This window comes from Ursus maritimus, unplaced genomic scaffold (genome assembly GCF_017311325.1).
Source record: "Ursus maritimus isolate PB19 unplaced genomic scaffold, ASM1731132v1 scaffold_8, whole genome shotgun sequence".
NCBI classification, from domain to species: domain Eukaryota; kingdom Metazoa; phylum Chordata; class Mammalia; order Carnivora; family Ursidae; genus Ursus; species Ursus maritimus.
The window spans coordinates 3413537-3431976 of record NW_024426996.1 but is presented as its reverse complement, the minus strand read 5'-3'; the positions used below and the strand labels follow the sequence as shown (position 1 = coordinate 3431976).

The window sequence follows — 18440 nt, the reverse complement described above, 5'->3', positions numbered from 1 at the left end:
CTTTTGAGAATGTTTTTCACACTATTAGATGTTTCAGGCTTCTAAAAATTAAGTAAACTTAAGGTCTGAATGTCCTAAGTAATGTCTAAATTAACATAGCTAATTTGAAAGCAGATTTTTACTTTATTTCAATATAGAAAATATTCAAGTCTTTATTCCCATTTTTAAGTATCTGTGATTTTGAGGTCTGAGGCAAGCTTGAAATATCTTGTTTCTAAAAACCTCACATTTTACAGTGTTTTAGTTTAGTTTTTATAAAATGATAATTTTATAAATTTTTAGTGCTTTATTTTTTTAATACTAGTGCTTTAAATAAATCATGCCATTACATACATTAAATATTCTGATATAAAGAAGAATATAACTTCTGAAACTAGATTAGTAGAAAAATGTTCCCTTTCATATCAAAGCAATAAATAGATAAATTTTTGTAGTAAGTATGATATAGGGATATCTTTTATATAAAGATTGCCTCTCCATCATGGAGAAACCTTAGTACATGAGTAGTAATGAATGCACACGTCATGTTAATAGATTGTTCACAAGAGAAGAGCCATAATTAGTTAATAAATCACATGGAAAACTGATTAAACCTGCTGTGGTAATAAAATGCAAATCATGAAGACCTACTGAATTAGTTCAGTATTTTGAAGATGTTTATTTATGGAGAAGATGAAGCTGGTACTCTTTTACGTGGTGGTGCTACTGTAATTTGGGACCACCTTTTTGAAAGAAAATTTGACAGTGTGTTTTGAGCCATCAAAATGTTCATAAAATTATTTATTTATTTATTGAGAGAAAGTGCGCGCCTGTGCGTGTGAATGGGGGAGGCACAGGAGGGAGAAGCAGATTCCTCCCTGAGCAGGGAACCCGATTTGGGCCCTGATCCCAGGACCCCGGGATCCTGACCTGAGCTGAAGGCAGATGCTTAACCAACTGAGCCACCCAGGTGCCCCCAGGTGCTCTTTTACATTCTGCTTTTACTAACTCATTTAATCTTGGCAACAACTCTACGAAGTAGGTATCACTGTTGTCTCCATTGTATAGGAAAGGAAACTGAGGCAGGGGTTAATTACCTCGTCCAGTGTTAGATACACCTTGTAAGTGATGGAATTGGCATTTTTAATCAAGACAGTTTGCTGTGTAAACTACTGTTTATACTTGCTTTGAGACGTATGGAAGCATATCATTAAATAAGGGGAGAGTGACAGGCCTGTAGTTATATTGGATGTAACATTTTTTGTAATTGAGGAAACTTAATTTAAATTTCCAACAGTAGTGGAATTGCGAGTAAAATTGTGTATTTCACAAATCTTATTATATGCAACTATTTAGAAATTATTAGTCTGAAGACTGTGTGGCAATATGGAGAGAGAAATCATGTATGCTATGACTCCCACTGTATAAAAACATTCAAGTAAAATAAGACTTGTTAAGGAAAACCAGAACATTTTCTTAGAAATTCCTTTGTTCTTCCATATGAATGTAGTGATTAAAATGTATCTGGAAGTACTTTATCATCTCTTAATTGTGTTGGTATTTCTTTTTTGGTCATAGGGATATAGGCTTGTTATATAAAATATTATAATTACATTAAAAGCACATGTTAATATTAACTTTAAATATTATCTTTATTTTAAGTAATATATTTTTAATAAAGAGTACTTAATTCTAAACTAGAATCTTCATATACATATCATTTGTGTGTATTTGTAAATATTTGTAATATGTGAATTTGCTCTTTTGCAATTATTAGTAAAGTAGTTTGCATACAGTCTGGTATATATCGTTTAAGATAATATTTACTTTTCTAAAATATTAAGTTCACTAGCATCTGTGCAACAAATTTTTTCACATTTTTCAAATTTTAAATTCTGGCTAATTGGGGTACCTGGGTGGCTCAGTCCATGGAGCGTCTGACTCTTGATTCGGCTTAGGTCATGGTCTCAGGGTGGTGAGATTGAGTCCCACATTGGGCTCTGTGCTTGCGGAGTCTGCTTGAGATCCTCTTCCTCTCCCTCTGCTCCTTTCCCCACTCGCACACTCTCTCATTCTAAATAAATAAACAGTCTTAAAAAAAATCTGGTTAATTGCATACTGATTAATTTTTTCTTTTGCACAGTCCAAATTATTTTCTCTGTATTTTAACTTATTATAGGCATGTATTGCAAGAAATTGTTATCCCTCTCCCCTGAATTATTATAATTTCCCGAAGTCTTGTTGTACTTCAGTGAATGAGGTGATCTGCCATGGGATTCCGGACAGACGGCCCTTGCAAGAAGGTGATATTGTTAATGGTAAGAAATACGCAAGTGTGACATTTGTCCCCATCAGTGAAGCAATAACAAAGTTCTGGGAGTCTGATAGTGACTTCTGTTTTGTTCACTCGCTTCCTATCTTTAACTTATCCTTTTTTTTGTATTTAAAGTTTAAAAGAAATCTTAAATCTATGGAAACATTTTTTATGATTTTAAGATACTGCTTTTAAGATACCTCTAATATATGTTTGGTACAGCATGAATTTCTTTAATGCCAGTTATCGTATGTGATTGATAAATAGGTGAAAGATGTCAGTGAAATGTGGAAGTAATGTTAATTCAAGTGGGGTTTTTTCCCCCCTTTTCTGTTTCGCCCTGATGATTTCGAAGAGATCAGGGCAGGCTTTCTTACAGATAAGGAGAAGTTTTTAGTAATACCTGAAGACCCTAAGAAAAAAGCTAAAATCCTATAGAAGTCCTTACCTTGATGTAAGAAGCTCAGAAGGTGGCTTTAAGGACGACTGTGTTAAACTATCTTGCAAGTGCAGAGGAAGGGGCTGCCAAGATATTTCCCTCTGATTAAAAGAAATACCGACAAAGAAGGCATCCCTAGATGGTATTTTTAATATTGATGAACTCGGTCTCTTTAGTAATCAGTTATCTTCAAAGGCTTATGTATCAGACGGGGAAACATGAGCCCAAGCGGTAAAGGCTGCCGGGACTGCACTGCCCGCGATGCCGGCTGGGAGCGATAGTGGAGACAACCGACACTTCTTGTTCCGGTTATAACAGTTAGGGTGTCTGTTCGTAGTTGTTGAGTGCTCTGCCCAACCCTGTGTTTTGTACAAACCGTCTTATTTTTGTTACATGCATAACGTCTGTGGTTTTTCAGGGATGTATGTGTCATGCTATCCAACACACTGTATTGTGATATTGTAGGTTGATTGAAAATTCATGGTTTAAAAATCCTATTTTAAGGTACACATTTAGTGTATTATAGTTGTGTACTAGTAGCCTGTCCTCTTAACTATGGAGACAACGGGAGGGATGAATATTCACAAATAAGGAGAAGGCAGATGAGTCTTTGAAAAATAAGTGTAGAAGAGTGCAAGTTTTTCTATTCACGGATGTGCTAGGGGGAGGAAAAAACTTGTCGAAGATGGTAAGTGGAAGCAGTATTTTCTTTTTAATGTCAAAATGTAGCATAGTCCCCCATTTAATGCTATTAATGTGGCTTATTGATGTTGCATGAATGTCTCCTCAGTGCATTTCTTCTGCCACACATGATCTGATTACTACTGTACGTCTGAAAGCCCGCCTTCTGGCTTGTGCTGCATGACCCCTCACTTTTATCCACAGTGAGTTTAGCTGCATTTCAGGCAGGGAGTGTCTTTCAGGAAGTCACTCTGTATCCCGTAGCGTCTACTTGGAGACCACAGAAAGTGTCTTGCTCGTGAAACTGCTTGATGCTGTCATGTTGGAGAAGTGACTTCTATTCTGAAATAAAAACAAATGTGGTCTTTTTACTTGTACGTTGTTTTGCAGTGGACATCACTCTTTATCGCAATGGTTATCACGGGGACTTGAATGAGACGTTTTTTGTTGGAGATGTGGATGAGGGAGCGCGGAAACTGGTGCAGACCACGTATGAGTGCCTGATGCAAGCCATCGACGCAGGTCAGTGTCCGTGCTGGGCACCCGCTGGAGCTGCTGTGTGTTGATGGGGCCTCACTGGCTCCTTCGTGCACTCCTTGTCCCCGCCAGCTCCGCCTCTGCCCTACCCTGAGTTAGCTTGGGGTTTTAGCGGTGCTGGATTTACGGGTGATTTGGGACTCTCTTGATGAGGTGGACCACGTGACTGCTTGTCATCCTTTATCTCTTTTGTGATTTATCTGCCTTTTCTTTGGCTGATAAATGAGGCGTGTATAGGAATGTATAGTTCTTGACTGCGGTTTGCTGCTTGTTAATTCTTTCATAAGTATGATGTTCTCATTATAAAAAAACAAGATGCCAGATGATGAGAGAAAAAGGAATGATCTTTATACTTACCTCTCCTCTTTCCTTTTTATATCTTTTTTCCCCTACTTTTTTTTTTTTTTTTTTGAAGATTTTATTTATTTATTTAACAGAGAGACAGCCAGCGAGAGAGGGAACACAGCAGGGGGAGTGGGAGAGGAAGAAGCAGGCTCATAGCGGAGGAGCCCGATGTGGGACTCGATCCCGGTACGCTGGGATCACGCCCTGAGCCGAAGGCAGACGCTTTAACGACTGCGCTACCCAGGCGCCCCTTATCCCCTACTTTTTAACATTTACATTTTTTCTACTTTCAGCATTTAGTTTTTTTCTCCCCTGTGCATTAACAGACAGACAGACACACAGCACATATACCTGTACGTATGTGTTTAGTTAGGGTAAATGGAGTTATAATATTGTTAGTATTCTCCAATTTGGTACTTTCTCAGTAGGATCTTTATGATTTTTCCAAATTAGCGTGTGCATCTGCGTGCATAGGTCTACCCCCTTCTTTTAATGGCTACATGTTATATTCCACTGTACAAAAATTTCTACAGCTATTCCCTTACTAGAATTTGGTGTTTTCCAGGTGTCTTGCTATTATAGTGAATAATAACTTTTTTTTTTTTTGGTAAATAATACCTTTGAGTAGAAATGTATTTCTGTAGGATTTTACTCAGGCTGTCTTTGTCCATACAGATAGCTCATACAGTTTTTTTTTTTTTTTTTTAATACTGTCTTATGAGGAGAGAGAAGGAATGGCTAGCAGAATGTTATAAAAGGACAGTTTGAGTGCAAACAACTTTTTCAGTTGAAGCCCACATTTTAGCTGTGTTGTTCAGTATATTATCTGAACCCGCCTCCCCTTTCCCACACAATAAACCTGATATATCATCAACAAAGTATGGGACATGACCAGGTTCTTTGGCAAACACATAGTTATCTCTAATGAAGTAGATCTGTTATTTTTGTTTTGAGTCTGTTTTAACGTGCATGGGAGATGATGAGATTTTTACTAATAAAGTTGGAGGAATGATAAATGAAAACATGATATTCTCATGTATCAGTGTATGAGATTTCTTTTTACTTATTGTTGATGTTTTTTAAATTTTTTTAAAGATTTTATTTATTTATTTGTCAGAGAAAGAGCACAAGCAAGGAGAATGGCAGGCGGAGGGAGAAGCAGGCTCCCCGCTGAGTAAGGAGCCTGATGCGGGACTCGATCCCAAGACCCCAGGATCGCGACCTGAGCTGAAGGCAGACGCTCAGCTGACTGAGCCACTCAGGCATCCCTATTGTTGATTATTTAAAAACTAATATTCTTTAGTGTTTAGTTTCTCATTTGTGGAAGTTGTAGTTTAAAACAACTCTTAGGGTTTCTGCCAGATAATGTCTTCAATGCTTATGTCCTTTTGCTTTTCTGTGAGTTGATTGAAATAACCAGACACCGAAAGTGTTGTTTTATGAAGACACAGGATTAAAACTTGCCAAGAAACTATCAGAAACCAAAGTCTTTGTAGCAGTAGCCAGGAAGGAACAAAAATTCTTAATCTCTGGAAAATGCTATTAATACCTTTGTGTGTATCATTCTTGCCCTTTATTTTCTATTAACTTGGCAGCTCAGTGTGGTTTAGCCAGTGGAGAGCTTGACCGTTGTGGAAATTATCCTAGAATAGGGCTTCTCAGCCTGAACATCATTGGCGTTTTGAGTCTGGGAATTCTTTGTTGTGGGGCCTGCCCTGTACCTTGTACGGGGCTTAGCCACGTTCCTGGTCCTTCCCCACTAGATGCCAGTTGCACTGCGCTCCTCCTTGTGACAGCCAGAAACGTCTCCGGATTTTAATGAGGTGCGTCCTTGGCATGAAAATTGCCTCGGATTTGAGAATTAGGGAGGAATCTTCTCTCTTTTACTCTCTCATTATTTTTGAACAGGGATTTTCTTTGTTGTAAATTGTGCAAAGTGGGTTAAAATTTTGCTTTCCTCCCCCACGACTGGGGCTGATAAGAAGTCTCAGATGGGAATACAAGCAAATCATTATGAAAGTCAGCATGGTTCCTCAAAATTATTAACATCCCCCCCCCCCCCAAAGTTAAGCTGGGACATATAGTTAGGAGTATATGTTAATTGAAATGGTTCCTGGACCTTTTTGCCCAGAGATTTGTTTGGCTGGAGAAGATACGTTGTACCTGAACCTGAGGTTGGAAGTCAGGTGGGCAGAGTAGGAAATTGTAGGGGGTCTGAGAACCCCCAGAACCATGGCTAGGTTCCCCAGGAGCCTGGCAGGGCCCAGCTCCTGGGGCCTCAGTGCCAGGGGAGCCATGACAAGAAAGAGAACCACTTCGTTGGTTTTGGTTTTTATAAAATGAAACAGTGGTAAAAGCTATGCAAATTAAGCAGAGCAGGAAGTATACAGTAAGAAGTATCTTTTTTTTGAAGAATTTATTTATTTGAGTGAGAGAGAGAGCATGGACGAGTAGGGAGGAGGGGCAGAGGGAGAGGGAGAAGCAGGCTCCCTGGCTCAATCCCAGAACCTGACCTGAGCTGAAGGCAGCCGCTTCACCACGAGCCACCCATGCGCCCCAAGAAGTATCTTTCTGTACCCTATCTCCAGGACTGTTCAGAGGCAACTCTGAATAATTTTAGGATCACTTTTATGGGGATAAAGAACCCCAGGGGAAGTAATTCTTTGAGAAGTTTATCAGATTGAAACCGAGGACAAGTCAAGTTACTTTCTGGACATTCCTTTTTCTCCCAGTGCGCTCTCTTCTCCTTACCTCTCTGTTCACTTTAAAAGATTACCACACTTGGGGTGCCTTGGTGGCTCAGTCTGTTAAGTATCTGATTCTTGATTTCGACTCAGGTCATGATCTCAGGTTAGTGGGATCCCCCACATTGGGCTCTGCACTGGGTGTGGAGCCTGCTTTAAGATTCTCTGTCTCCCTCTGCCTCCCCCCCCCCCCCCCCCCCCCCCCCCCCCCCCCCCCCCAAAAGAGTAGCACACTTGACCTTAGAGAAGGAGAGGAAGAGATGCATGTTTTCTATTGTTTTGTTTATTCAAAAAACAAAAGGTACATCTCCCCAAAGCCTTAGTACTGCGCATGTGTCCTTTTCTACACCGAAGGATGGAGTACAGGTGCTCCTGGTTTGAATCTCAGCTTTGCCACTTACTGGCGTACAGCATCTCTGTCCCTTGGTGTCCTCATCTGAAAGTTTTGTACAGATCTGTTTACCTGTAGGCATACAACGGAGGCACATAAAGCATTTGGAAAGGTTCCTGGCACATAGATAGTAATTGCCCAGTAAATGTAAATTATTACTACTCTTTGTCATGAATCTTCTTTTTTCCTTTCAGTGAAACCTGGTGTTCGATACAGAGAATTGGGAAACATTATTCAGAAGCATGCCCAAGCAAATGGGTTTTCAGTTGTTCGAAGCTATTGTGGGCATGGAATCCACAAGCTTTTTCATACAGCCCCCAATGTACCCCATTATGCCAGTAAGTACTATCCAAAGATTTGGTCTTTGCTAGCCATTTATTTAATATTTATTCAAACATTTAACAGGACCTACCATTTTGTACTTACTAATCTATAAATTGTTATAATTGGACTGTCAGATGTATATTTGCTCATACACAATACACATTTGTGTCCTGCTCACGTAACAGTCCAGACCATGTTGTTTAGTTACTGTTGGGGGTGGTGGTAGGGCAGTTATTCTACGACGCAGCTTCTGTCAGCCTATACCTTTCAGGGTCACTTTCGGTTACTCTTCTAATGTATAGATCCTGGGAAGGATGAGGAGAGGCCTGAAGGGCTGTGTTTGGGAGGTTTTCATGAACCAGCCTGGAACTGGCATAAATCACTGACATTGACTTTTCACTGGCAGGAATGCAGTCACATGGCTACACTAACTGCAAAGGAGGTCGGGAAGTGTGATCTAGCTGAGTACTCAGAAGAAAAGTAAACTAGTTTTGCTGAACAGCTAACGCCTCTGCCGTGGGTCTAGCTATCACTATTCTGATTCCGTAAATGAGGTTGCTTGGGTTTGGTTTGATTTCGTAGTGCACGTCAGGTACAGGGGAATAGACAGAGTATCTTTCCTCAAGTTGAGCGGTGTTTGATAGAATAACAAAGGAAGCGTGGGACAATTAATGTCTTCCAGAAACCTTTTCTCTTGGAGACCTAAGGCATGCAGGAATACGTCGCTATTTAGTGCTAAAAAGGAAAGCTGCCCACACTAAGTGACCTAAGAAGGAATTTAACACGTATGTATGAGTTATTGCTATGTAGACACACATAGCTTCTTGTTCTTCGGTTTTCTCACCTTGAACAATGAAGTAGGGAATGGCTTCTCCCCTACAGGTGTTACTAGGAGTGAGGGAGAGAATACATGGAGAGCACCTAATGTTAACTTTTAGAATGACCATGATGATGACGATGATATACATTATTTCATTTGATCATCACAACTCTGAATAATTTCTTAGCCTTATTTGTTTATTTATTTATGAAGTTCCACTGGGTGTGGAGCCTACCGTGGGCGTGAACTCACGACCCTGAGATCAAGAGTCAGATGCTTAACTAACTGAGCCACCCAGGCGCCCCTTTAGCCCTATTTTAAAGAGCAGATTGTGAAGAAAGAGAGAGGAAGGAAGGAAGGAGGGAGGAGGGAAGGAGGGAAGGGAAAGAGAGAAAGAATGATTGATTGATTGATTCTGTGCTTAGAGCAGTACTTGATTTACTCAGGTTCACACAGACTGGTAAATATATGCCAGGGCTAGGAGTGGTACCTGGGTTCTGTCTTCCTAAAGGCAGTCTTTGTTTCTGTACTTTGTACTGCCTAGTGAGGACTAAGGCAGTTGGGTGTAGGTCCTGTGGGAGACATACGGAATGGTTGAAATTCTGGTTTGGGGGAGAAGATGACGAAGAAGAACATTCCAGGTGGAGGTTATCAATAGTAGATGCTTCAAGCTGAGACTGAATAGAGGCAAGTTAAGCTTGGGCTGAGATTTTGTATTAAAAACTAGCAGTAGGCAGTTCCAGACCAAGGATATTTGACTTCATCTGTAGGGATTTGCAGAAACATTTTTGAGCAGAAGAAGGACAAGGTGAAGTTGCTATTTCGGGAAGACAAGTTTGGCAGTGGTGTCTAGAATGTATTGCAGGTGTGAGCGAGTCAGGCTGGCCAGCCCGTTGCACAGTTGCTGCAGTTGAGGTGTGAGCTGGAAAATCCTAGGTGTCAGTAGTTGTGAAGAAAAGGGAAATGAGTGAGAAGCCTCTCAGCAGGAGAAGCTGGAGGAGTAGTTTTAGAGCACAGCATTTGATATATTATCAACAAACATTTATTAGCAGACCACAGAGTTCTTATTTAAGCTGTGAATTGTACTTGAAATAAAAATTAGCAACAGAAAATAAGTTACTAACTTACTAATTCCTTCCTGGTAGGCCCTGTTATCACCTGATGTGCATTCCATTAACAGAATGGAAATAGCTAGTCCGATTACAGTGATAACCGTGTATGTTTGTGTATGCGTGTGTAAAAAGAGTGTGTGTAGGGGAAGGGGTAGAAAAAGTCCCTTTACTTACTGAATTGACATCTCAGGTTTAGATATGGATTATATAAAGAGAGACTGAAGAAGGTAGAATTTATGGGAGAAAGGGATATGGGTCGATGATGATAACGTCCGTAAAACACATAAAACCATTTAATTAGGAATAAAAAACAATTTTGGAAAAAGAAGCAAGGACCAGGAATATACTTGTTCCATAAATTTGAGACATTTATGAAAAGTCCAGTATAAATTGGGTTTACGTAAATTAAAATATGTTCTGATCACTTTAGGGAAGTGTAAAAGGAAACTGCGGAGTCTTTGTACAGAAGAGACCTTTTGAAATGTAAATGATCCCTGCTTTGGCTTGTCCCTCCATATTCCTAGCCAGCTGAAGGTGGAACTAGGAAATTGTTGTGTAACTCCCCTCCACCCCTTCTATGTAAGAGAAGTCCTTGTTCCCTTAGGGTGATTCCCTTTTATTTAAGTCATCATGGTTGGGAAGTGACGATAATACCCTACACTTAGAAGGTTATTTTACAATAATTCTTTGAGGTAGATGGTCGAGCAGGTACAAATCTTTTAAAAAGTACATAGCATAGTGTCTGCAGTCGTGTAGTCAATCAGATAAGGTATATTTGCTGAGTGAGGTAGGTTGAGAAACTGAAACCATGAGTCAAGTTGAGTGGGAGCTGTAACTTTTCTAGAATAATGAGTCAGTGGTGGAAACAGGAGTGAAACTAGAGTTCTCTGTATCAGCACTGTCCGCTGGTAATATGTTATGAGGCACATATGTAATTTAAAAATTTCTTGTGGTCGTATTCAAAAGGAAAAAGAAATAGGTGAAACTGATTTTAATGGTATATTTTATTTAATGCGTTGCATTCCCAGTGGCAGCATTTGAACATTTAGTCAATGTAAAAATGAGAAGTATCACATACTTTGTCTTTGAGATTGATTCATTGTTTACGCTTAGAGCGGATACCGTTGTGACTGGCCCCTTTGCAAGTGCTCAGTGGCTCCGTGCAGCCGGTGCTGCCGTGATGGCACAGCTCGGCTCCAGAGTCCTTTATCCTTTCTCTCTCTGACACCACACCGACACTCTTGACACTCTTGACACTCAAAAAATATACATATCCCCGGGGAATAGGACCAGTTCTTTAAACGTACTAAGTTGCAGGTCTTTGGGAAAGAAAGTTCATGGGATCAGAAATAGAAAGTCAGAATTGCTTCTTGCCTCTCAGATTTTATGACAATGTACAAACTTCAGGTTTAGAATCTGCGGGAAGTGTATTTACGGAAGATAGCGGAGAGCAGCACGATAGCTGTTCACAGGGAAAGATGTGGAGGTAGAAATGCGTGGGTGAGGTGAGACCATACCTAAGAAGAATGGTGGTTAGTAGATGCGGCCTGTGGACACCTGTCCCTCATCACCGAAGTCACGGTCGCGAAGAGCAGCAGGAAAGCCGGTGCCCTCGCCATCTGGTGGTCAGGCGGAGCAAATGCAGTCACTCGTTCACCGATATGCACATCCGTTCTTGTTTTTTGATTTGAACTTTAAACTGGTTCTCCATTTTTGTCTGAGATTGTCTCCAAAGGTCTGTCCCTCTTTTTACCTTCTGGCCTTTTTTTGGAGGATGGCAGGTCTGGATACTTGAATTCATAGTTGTGTTTTTCATGGTGGTCCTGAAAAATACTCTCACATTCGTGAACAATGTGTACTCGTGCCAGTGAGCTGTTCAACAGTACACTGTTGAATTTTTGCTGTGTTTTGAGAATTTTATTTCTTTAATTTCAGAAAATAAAGCTGTCGGAGTGATGAAGGCGGGCCACGTATTTACAATTGAGCCAATGATTTGTGAAGGTGAGAAAAAGGGATGCTGTAATGTTCTTTAATTGAATTTTTATTTACTTTTGGTTACTCACGATCAGATTAGTAGTCTGCTCTGTTTATTTTCTTTTTGGTTCATTTCTACTTCTTGTCCCATCTCAAACTCAGACCTCAGAATTGTAAGGGTTGGCAAGAAAGCAATATTTTCTGCCTGCTAATTCTGTCAGGAGATGCTGAGGTGCTTGAATCCTGGTCCCCCTCCATAAAAGATGCTGTCAGAGGGGGCACTGTTAATCTTGAGCCTCTGTCACGTGTTCCTGGCTTGGGGGCGGGGCGGGGGGCTCCGGGGGAGGGAAGAGGTAGAGCTACTCACTTTGAGGCAGACACAGGTATGTGATTTAATTCTCCACAACTTAGGAGGCAGGTGCTGCCCCCATTATATAGAAGAGCAAACTGATTCCTGAAGAAGTTAAGTACCTTGTCCACAGTCACTGAGCTAGTTATGTGCCAGAGTTTGTCCAACTCTAAACTCAGGAGCTGTTCTGCCTCTTCAGGTTCTGTGGAAGCACAGCCCAGACATAGTGCTGGCACATTTATGCCCTCACTGTCACTGCTCCCCGTGGCAGGCTTGTGGCCGTGGTGAAGACCCGGTGTCACGATTAGGCCTTCTCACCCAGACGCTCACATGTTCTCCCCACCTTTCTTCTTAGCCAGTTCTCTGTTGGCATTAGGGCATGCAGGGAGGTGATGGTAGTGGGGCTGGTGAGTCCTGGGGCCTCCCTGAAGGATACCTCCTTTCTGGATCCTTCCGGTCTTTTTATAACCTGACCTTGGGAGTGACATCCCATTACTTCTGCCAGATTGCAGTGACTTGGAAGCAAGTCACTAAATCCAGCCCCCAGGCTGCCTTATAACGTGATCCTTCGCTGCCTTTTCTGTAAGATGGAAATGACAGTCTTGAACCTGCCAACTCCCCAGGGCTGCAGTAAGGGTCGAGACGACTTACAGCAGCAAAAATACCTTGTGTGCTTTAAAGGGCTGGACAAATGTAAGGTATTGTTTTTGTCATCCTCGTGGAGTGAGAATCAAGTTCTGATCATGTGCAGCCAGTAGCAAGGGCAGTAAGTACATTAGCAGAGAAAGGCAAGAAGCTGGAGGGGGTGTTTTCATCATGGACCTGTTTTCATTAACCGGCACCTGGTTGGTGAGGCATATGTGGTATTTCCAGGTACAAGCAAATAACTCTCCAAGGAGCCCGGTCAGATATTCATCAGATTGTAATGCCCATACTTCAGTGTAGCTCGGCTAGGTTAAATCCTGCCGCTCGCCTGCAAAGTTTCAAATCCAAAGAGGAATTTGGATTTTCTCAGAATAATATCCGGATAGTTTGACTTGACATTAGAAAAAAACCTGTTTTAAGCAGATCACAGTAGTCAGAGAAGTATTATACCTTAAATGCAGTTGTGAAAAGGTTACTCATTACATCAAGAAATATCCAGTTACTCATCTTTATTTGTTTATTTAAAGGTTTTATTTATTTATTTGTCACACAGAGAGAGTACAAGCAGGGGGAGCAGCAGAGGGAGAAGCAGGCTCCTGCTGAGCAGGGAGCCTGATGCGGGGCTCAGTCCCAGGACCCTGGGATCGTGACCTGAGCTGAAGGAAGATGCTCAACCGACTGAGCCACCCAGGCACCCCAGTCACTTACCTTTAGATGTTTGACAAAGCATGAGTTAACTTTCCTCAAGCTACCTCGTATTTTTCTTTTTAGGCTGGGATTTAATATTGCAAAATAGGTCACTTCACTGCAGAGTTTATGTTCTGGGATTTTTCTGAGTCAGTGAGACCTAATCTTTGATAAAGGTTACTCAGAATGAAGAATGTATTGATTTTTTTGACATCTCATATGGAGACAAGAAAGTAAGTCTCTGTGAACAGTTTTATAGCAGTGTCCAGGATTGTAGAACTTTCTCATTTTACTTCTGCCTCCCCTCCCCCACTCTCCTTCTCTCTCTCTCTCTCTCTCTCTCTGTCTTTTTCATTGTCTTAGGGCTGTTTTCACTGTCCCTTTCTTTCCTTTCTCTAGTCTCAGCCCCTCCCTAACCTGTTTTGCCTAATTGTAATTTCTTAACTTCCCTCACCAATCCCTGTTTCTTTCTCTTAGCCCCTTCTTCTGGTTACAGGGGTGCGTGGTCCACAGAAATTGCACAGTATCATCTGTTCATCTGTTCTCACAGTCTGTGTGCTTGCCATTTAAAAATAATATCAGGAATTAAATGCTGTAATAAAAGTGTAAAAAGATTATTTTCCTTCACAATACACATTGGCTGCATTTAAGTCAGATGCCAAAGTTATATCAGGAAAGAGCTAAATTCAGGGGCGCCTGGGTGGCGCAGTCGTTAAGCGTCTGCCTTCGGCTCAGGGCGTGATCCCGGCGTTCTGGGATCGAGCCCCACATCAGGCTACTCCGCTGGGAGCCTGCTTCTTCCTCTCCCACTCCCCCTGCTTGTGTTCCCTCTCTCGCTGGCTGTCTCTCTCTCTGTCAAATAAATAAAGAAAATCTTTAAAAAAAAAAAAAGGAAAGAGCTAAATTCATTAATTCAATTTTTAACTCCTAGTTCTGTAATGAGTGATATCAGTGTGTTTTCTACAATGAAACTCAGTGCCTTTATTTTGGAAATACCATCTTGATTTGATATTTGGGAGGTATAAAAAATGTGAAATTATAACACACCCCAGGAAATTTAAAATAAAATATCATCATTACGTCATTGGACTAAAGACCAAAATGAAGTTGGAAAGACTAAAACAGTTGAAGTATAAATAGGAATCTTTTATTATTATTATTTTTGCCATCATTATTACTGAAGTATAATTGACATACAATGCTGTATTAGTTTCAGGTGTCCAGTAACCATACTGATTGGACAGTACTGTATATTACTCAGTGCTCATCCTGATAAGTGGAGTCACCATCTGTCACCATACAGCACTACAGTATTACTGACTGTACGCCCCATGCTGTACTTTTCATCTCTGTGATTTACGTATTTTATAACTGGAAGTTTGTACTTCTTAATTCCCATTTATCTATTTCACACACACACATGCCCGCCCACGCGTGCCCCACCATGCATCTCCCCTCTGGCAACCACCAGTTTGTTCTCTGTATTTAAGAGTCTGCTTGATTGATTATTCATTTGTTTTGTTTTTTAGGTTTCACATATAAGTGAAATCATAGGGTTTTTTCTCTATTTATTTCACCTAGCATAATACCCTCTAGGTCTGTCCATGTTGTGGCAGATGGCACAATCTCATCCTTTTTTATGGCCAAGTAGTATTCCATTGTGTATGTCTGCCAGACCTTCTCATCCGTTCATCTATCAGTGGACACTAGAGTTGCCTTCATATCTTGGCTACATGCTGCAGAAACGTAGGGGGGTATATGTGTTTTTGAATTAGTGGTTTTGTTTCTTTGGATACATACTTAGTAGTGGAATTACTGGATTGTGTAGTAATTCTGTTTTTAATTTTTTGAGGAGCCTCCACACTGGTTTTCACAGAGGCTGCACCAGTTTGCACTCCCACCAGCAGTCCATAAGGATTCCCTTTTCCCTCTTTCCTCACCAACATGTGTTACTCTCTTTTTGATTTTAGCCATTCTGACAGGTGTGAGATGTTTTCTCTTGTAGATTTGATTTGCATTTCCCTGATTATTAGTGATTTGAGCATCTTTCCATGTGTCTTTTGGCTGTTTGTATATCTTCTTTGGAAAAATGTCTATTCATGTCTTCTGCCCATTTTTAATTGGATTATTTGTGTGGGTTTTGTGTTTGTTTTTTTGGTTTTTGGTTGTTTTTTTTTTTTGGTGTTGAGGTATATAAATTCTTTATGTATTTTGGATATCAACCTCTTATTGGATATATCATTTGCAAATATCTTCTCCCATTCAGTAGGTTACTTTTCTGTTTTGTTGATGGTGTCTTTTGCTGTGTAAAAAGTTTTTTATTTTGGTGTAGCCCCGATAGTTTATTTATTTATTTAATCTGTTTATTGGGGGGTGGCGGGGAGAGGAGCAGAGGGAGAAGGAGAATCTCAAGCAGACTACATGTTCCGCGTGGAGTCCTTGGCGGGGCCCAGTCTCACGACCTTGAGATCATGACCTGAGCCGAAACCAAGAGTCGGATGCTTAGCCAACTGAGCCACCCAGGGACCCCTAGTAGTTTTTTTTTTTTTTTTGCTTTTGTTTCTCTTGCCTAAAGAGACAGATTCATAAATATGTTGATGAGGCTGATAGTCTAAGATTACTGCCTGTGTTTTCTTTAAGGAGTTCCATGGTTTCAGGTCTTACATTCAAGTCTTTAATTCACTTTTAGCTTATTTCTGTGTGTGGTGTCAAGAACATGGTCCAGTTTCATTCTTTTGCATGTAGCTGTCCACCATTTGTAAGTAGGAGTCTTAATAGTGAATTTTCTAATTGTTTCTGTGATATCCGAGGATATAGGAGTACCTGCAAATACACTTACCTAGAGAGTTTGTTTAGAAATCTGAGCAGTAGAATTAAGCAATTGTTCTTGTTTGTTTGTTTAAGGCGGATGGCAGGATGAAACCTGGCCAGATGGTTGGACCGCGGTGACGAGAGACGGCAAGCGGTCTGCTCAGTTCGAGCACACCCTGCTGGTCACGGACACTGGCTGTGAAATCCTGACGCGGCGACTCGACAGCACGCGGCCTCACTTCATGTCCCAAGTTTAATTTCTCCGAGATGGCGCGTCTCGGTAATACCTTCTGGCTGTCCTATGCATTCTATAGAGAGTACAGAACGGAAGAGGAGATTTTTATTCCTTGTTTTGTTTTGACTATAGATAAGGAAGGACTACGGCATTGGATGTGTGTCTCTAGAACTTGTCTCGGGTCTGAGGAAGCTGAGAAGAGTAAAGGAAACATTCTCAACTCTTTTCAGTGCTCCCCTCTCCCTCCAGAAATCTCTGCACCCCTGTTTTCTCACTTGGCCATTGAGCACTTTTTTCTTAAACCTGCTTCTAGTTGCTTTTATCACTGCCACAACTGGGCCAGCAAGAGCCAGCTGCTCTCCAGGTGAATGTGGAAGATGAGAATCCTTGAAACTTTAGCAACATATGTTGTTCCAGATTTTTTTTATTATATATGTATGGAAATATATATGTATACATTTTAAATTCCAAGTATGTGATTACCGAACACTATATGACCTGGGTTTGTGTTGATTCTGCTCTGACAGGGTTATATGCTGTCGTAAATGGACCCGTAGTTTGCAGTGACTTATTTCCCAGTTGGGAGTTGGCCTCCCTCCTTCCCCATGCTGATTATTTACCCTCGTAATTGTGTGTAAGGAAGCACTCGGTCAGTGAGACTTTCTTTCTAATGTGGACTCTGTCAGTGTATGGATGTGGCAAAATTCACTTTGGAAAAGAGTTGTCAGGTTTTAAAAAATCTAGTTTATGGCAAAAATAGCCATGCTTCAAATGGTAACTGGCTGTCACAGAGCATGAGAATTTTGTAATATGTTGCTATTTCAGACCTCTTGTTTGGTCGAAATGGGAGGGAGAAAGCTCCCTTTCTTGCCCTCTGTTTTATTTCAAGGGCACACCTTGGAGATATTCAGAGAAGGGCGAAGGTTGCACTGTGGAGGTTGATGGGAAAAGACAGTTCTGAAATCTCTTGAGCAGCGAGCAGAATAAGTCTGGTGGGCTTTTAGCTTCTGACATTTAGTAAACCTGGTAGTGATGAAAAGGGAACTTCTTTCGAGACTGGACTGTTCCCTCGCAGTAGAGATACAGCTGTCCTTGGGTGTCGAAAACACGCTTTACCTTCACATAGTTGGGAACCTCATTAGAAATGACCTCAGCTGCCCACTGTCTGTGTTCCTTTCAGTAGTTCAAGTCCAATGGGAGTGCGTCAGTGAACACATATCAGATCGAAGGTACTGTCATTGGAGTGTACTTGATCGCTGGGTATCTGGTAACTTTCTTGTAAGATAATTTGATACCACTGACACGTTAATACGAGAACATCTTTCCCAGAGTGCCTCAGACCTTTATTGCTTTAAAAGAATTATGATAATGTTTTCATTACTTTTATTATTTTAATGATTTAGTGCAGTGACTGAATCTGGTATAGACTTTTGGGGGTATGTGTGTGAAGTTTTTTATCAAACTGTAATATTTGTGAATGGAATGCCTTGCAATATGAATGTTAATATAATGTGTAAAGGGAGATTAAAAGTTTGAATGATTATCCCGCTGTGTAGTCGTTCACTTTGCTGCATTTGTCTGGGATTTCTGAGGGCAGTGGTGGGAATAGGGTGGCTGATTTCATCATCTCAAATAGACTCATGACCATTTGAGTAAAAAGAGTTTTTCGAGTCTAATGACTCTGTAGAAATTCCAGTGTTGTGTTTGGTTCAGCAGAGTCGAGATACCAGCAGCATTTGAGTGGAAGCCATATTTGGAGAGCTAATTTTAAGATAGAACGCTGAATATTTAGAGGAGCATTTTACGTACTGGTTGCGGAATTAACAGTGAAGGCTTCTTTGATGTCTGTCATTAGAAAATAAGCTGAAGGGAAAAAAAGTCTTGATGGGATAGTATTTTTGTAAAAAGATAAACCAACACATTGGTGATGATGCTTTTCTCGCTTTGGGAGATTTCAAAACAATATGGGCTCGAGTCTAAATGTAAATATCTAATTTCAGATGTTTATTAGATTTAGATGAAAACCTTAAGTATCATTCTGCCAACTTTTCAA

General features: G+C 40.7%; 1 protein-coding gene across 2 annotated transcripts in view; it reads left to right on the top strand.

Moving 5' to 3' along the window:
• Window positions 1–17930, top strand: part of METAP1 (methionyl aminopeptidase 1) — a 64632-nt gene extending 46702 nt beyond the window's left edge. The window contains exons 7-12 of one of the 2 annotated variants that reach the window (XM_040625301.1): window positions 2159–2297; window positions 3804–3935; window positions 7625–7768; window positions 11622–11687; window positions 16246–16432; window positions 16520–17930. In XM_040625301.1, the coding sequence (XP_040481235.1) occupies window positions 2159–2297; window positions 3804–3935; window positions 7625–7768; window positions 11622–11687; window positions 16246–16409 (645 nt within the window). In that variant the 3' untranslated portion in view covers window positions 16410–16432; window positions 16520–17930. Of the gene's footprint in view, window positions 1–2158; window positions 2298–3803; window positions 3936–7624; window positions 7769–11621; window positions 11688–16245 lie in introns of both variants that reach the window. The other variant, XM_040625300.1, reaches the window with a different exon arrangement.
• The last annotated feature ends 510 nt before the right edge of the window (window positions 17931–18440 follow it).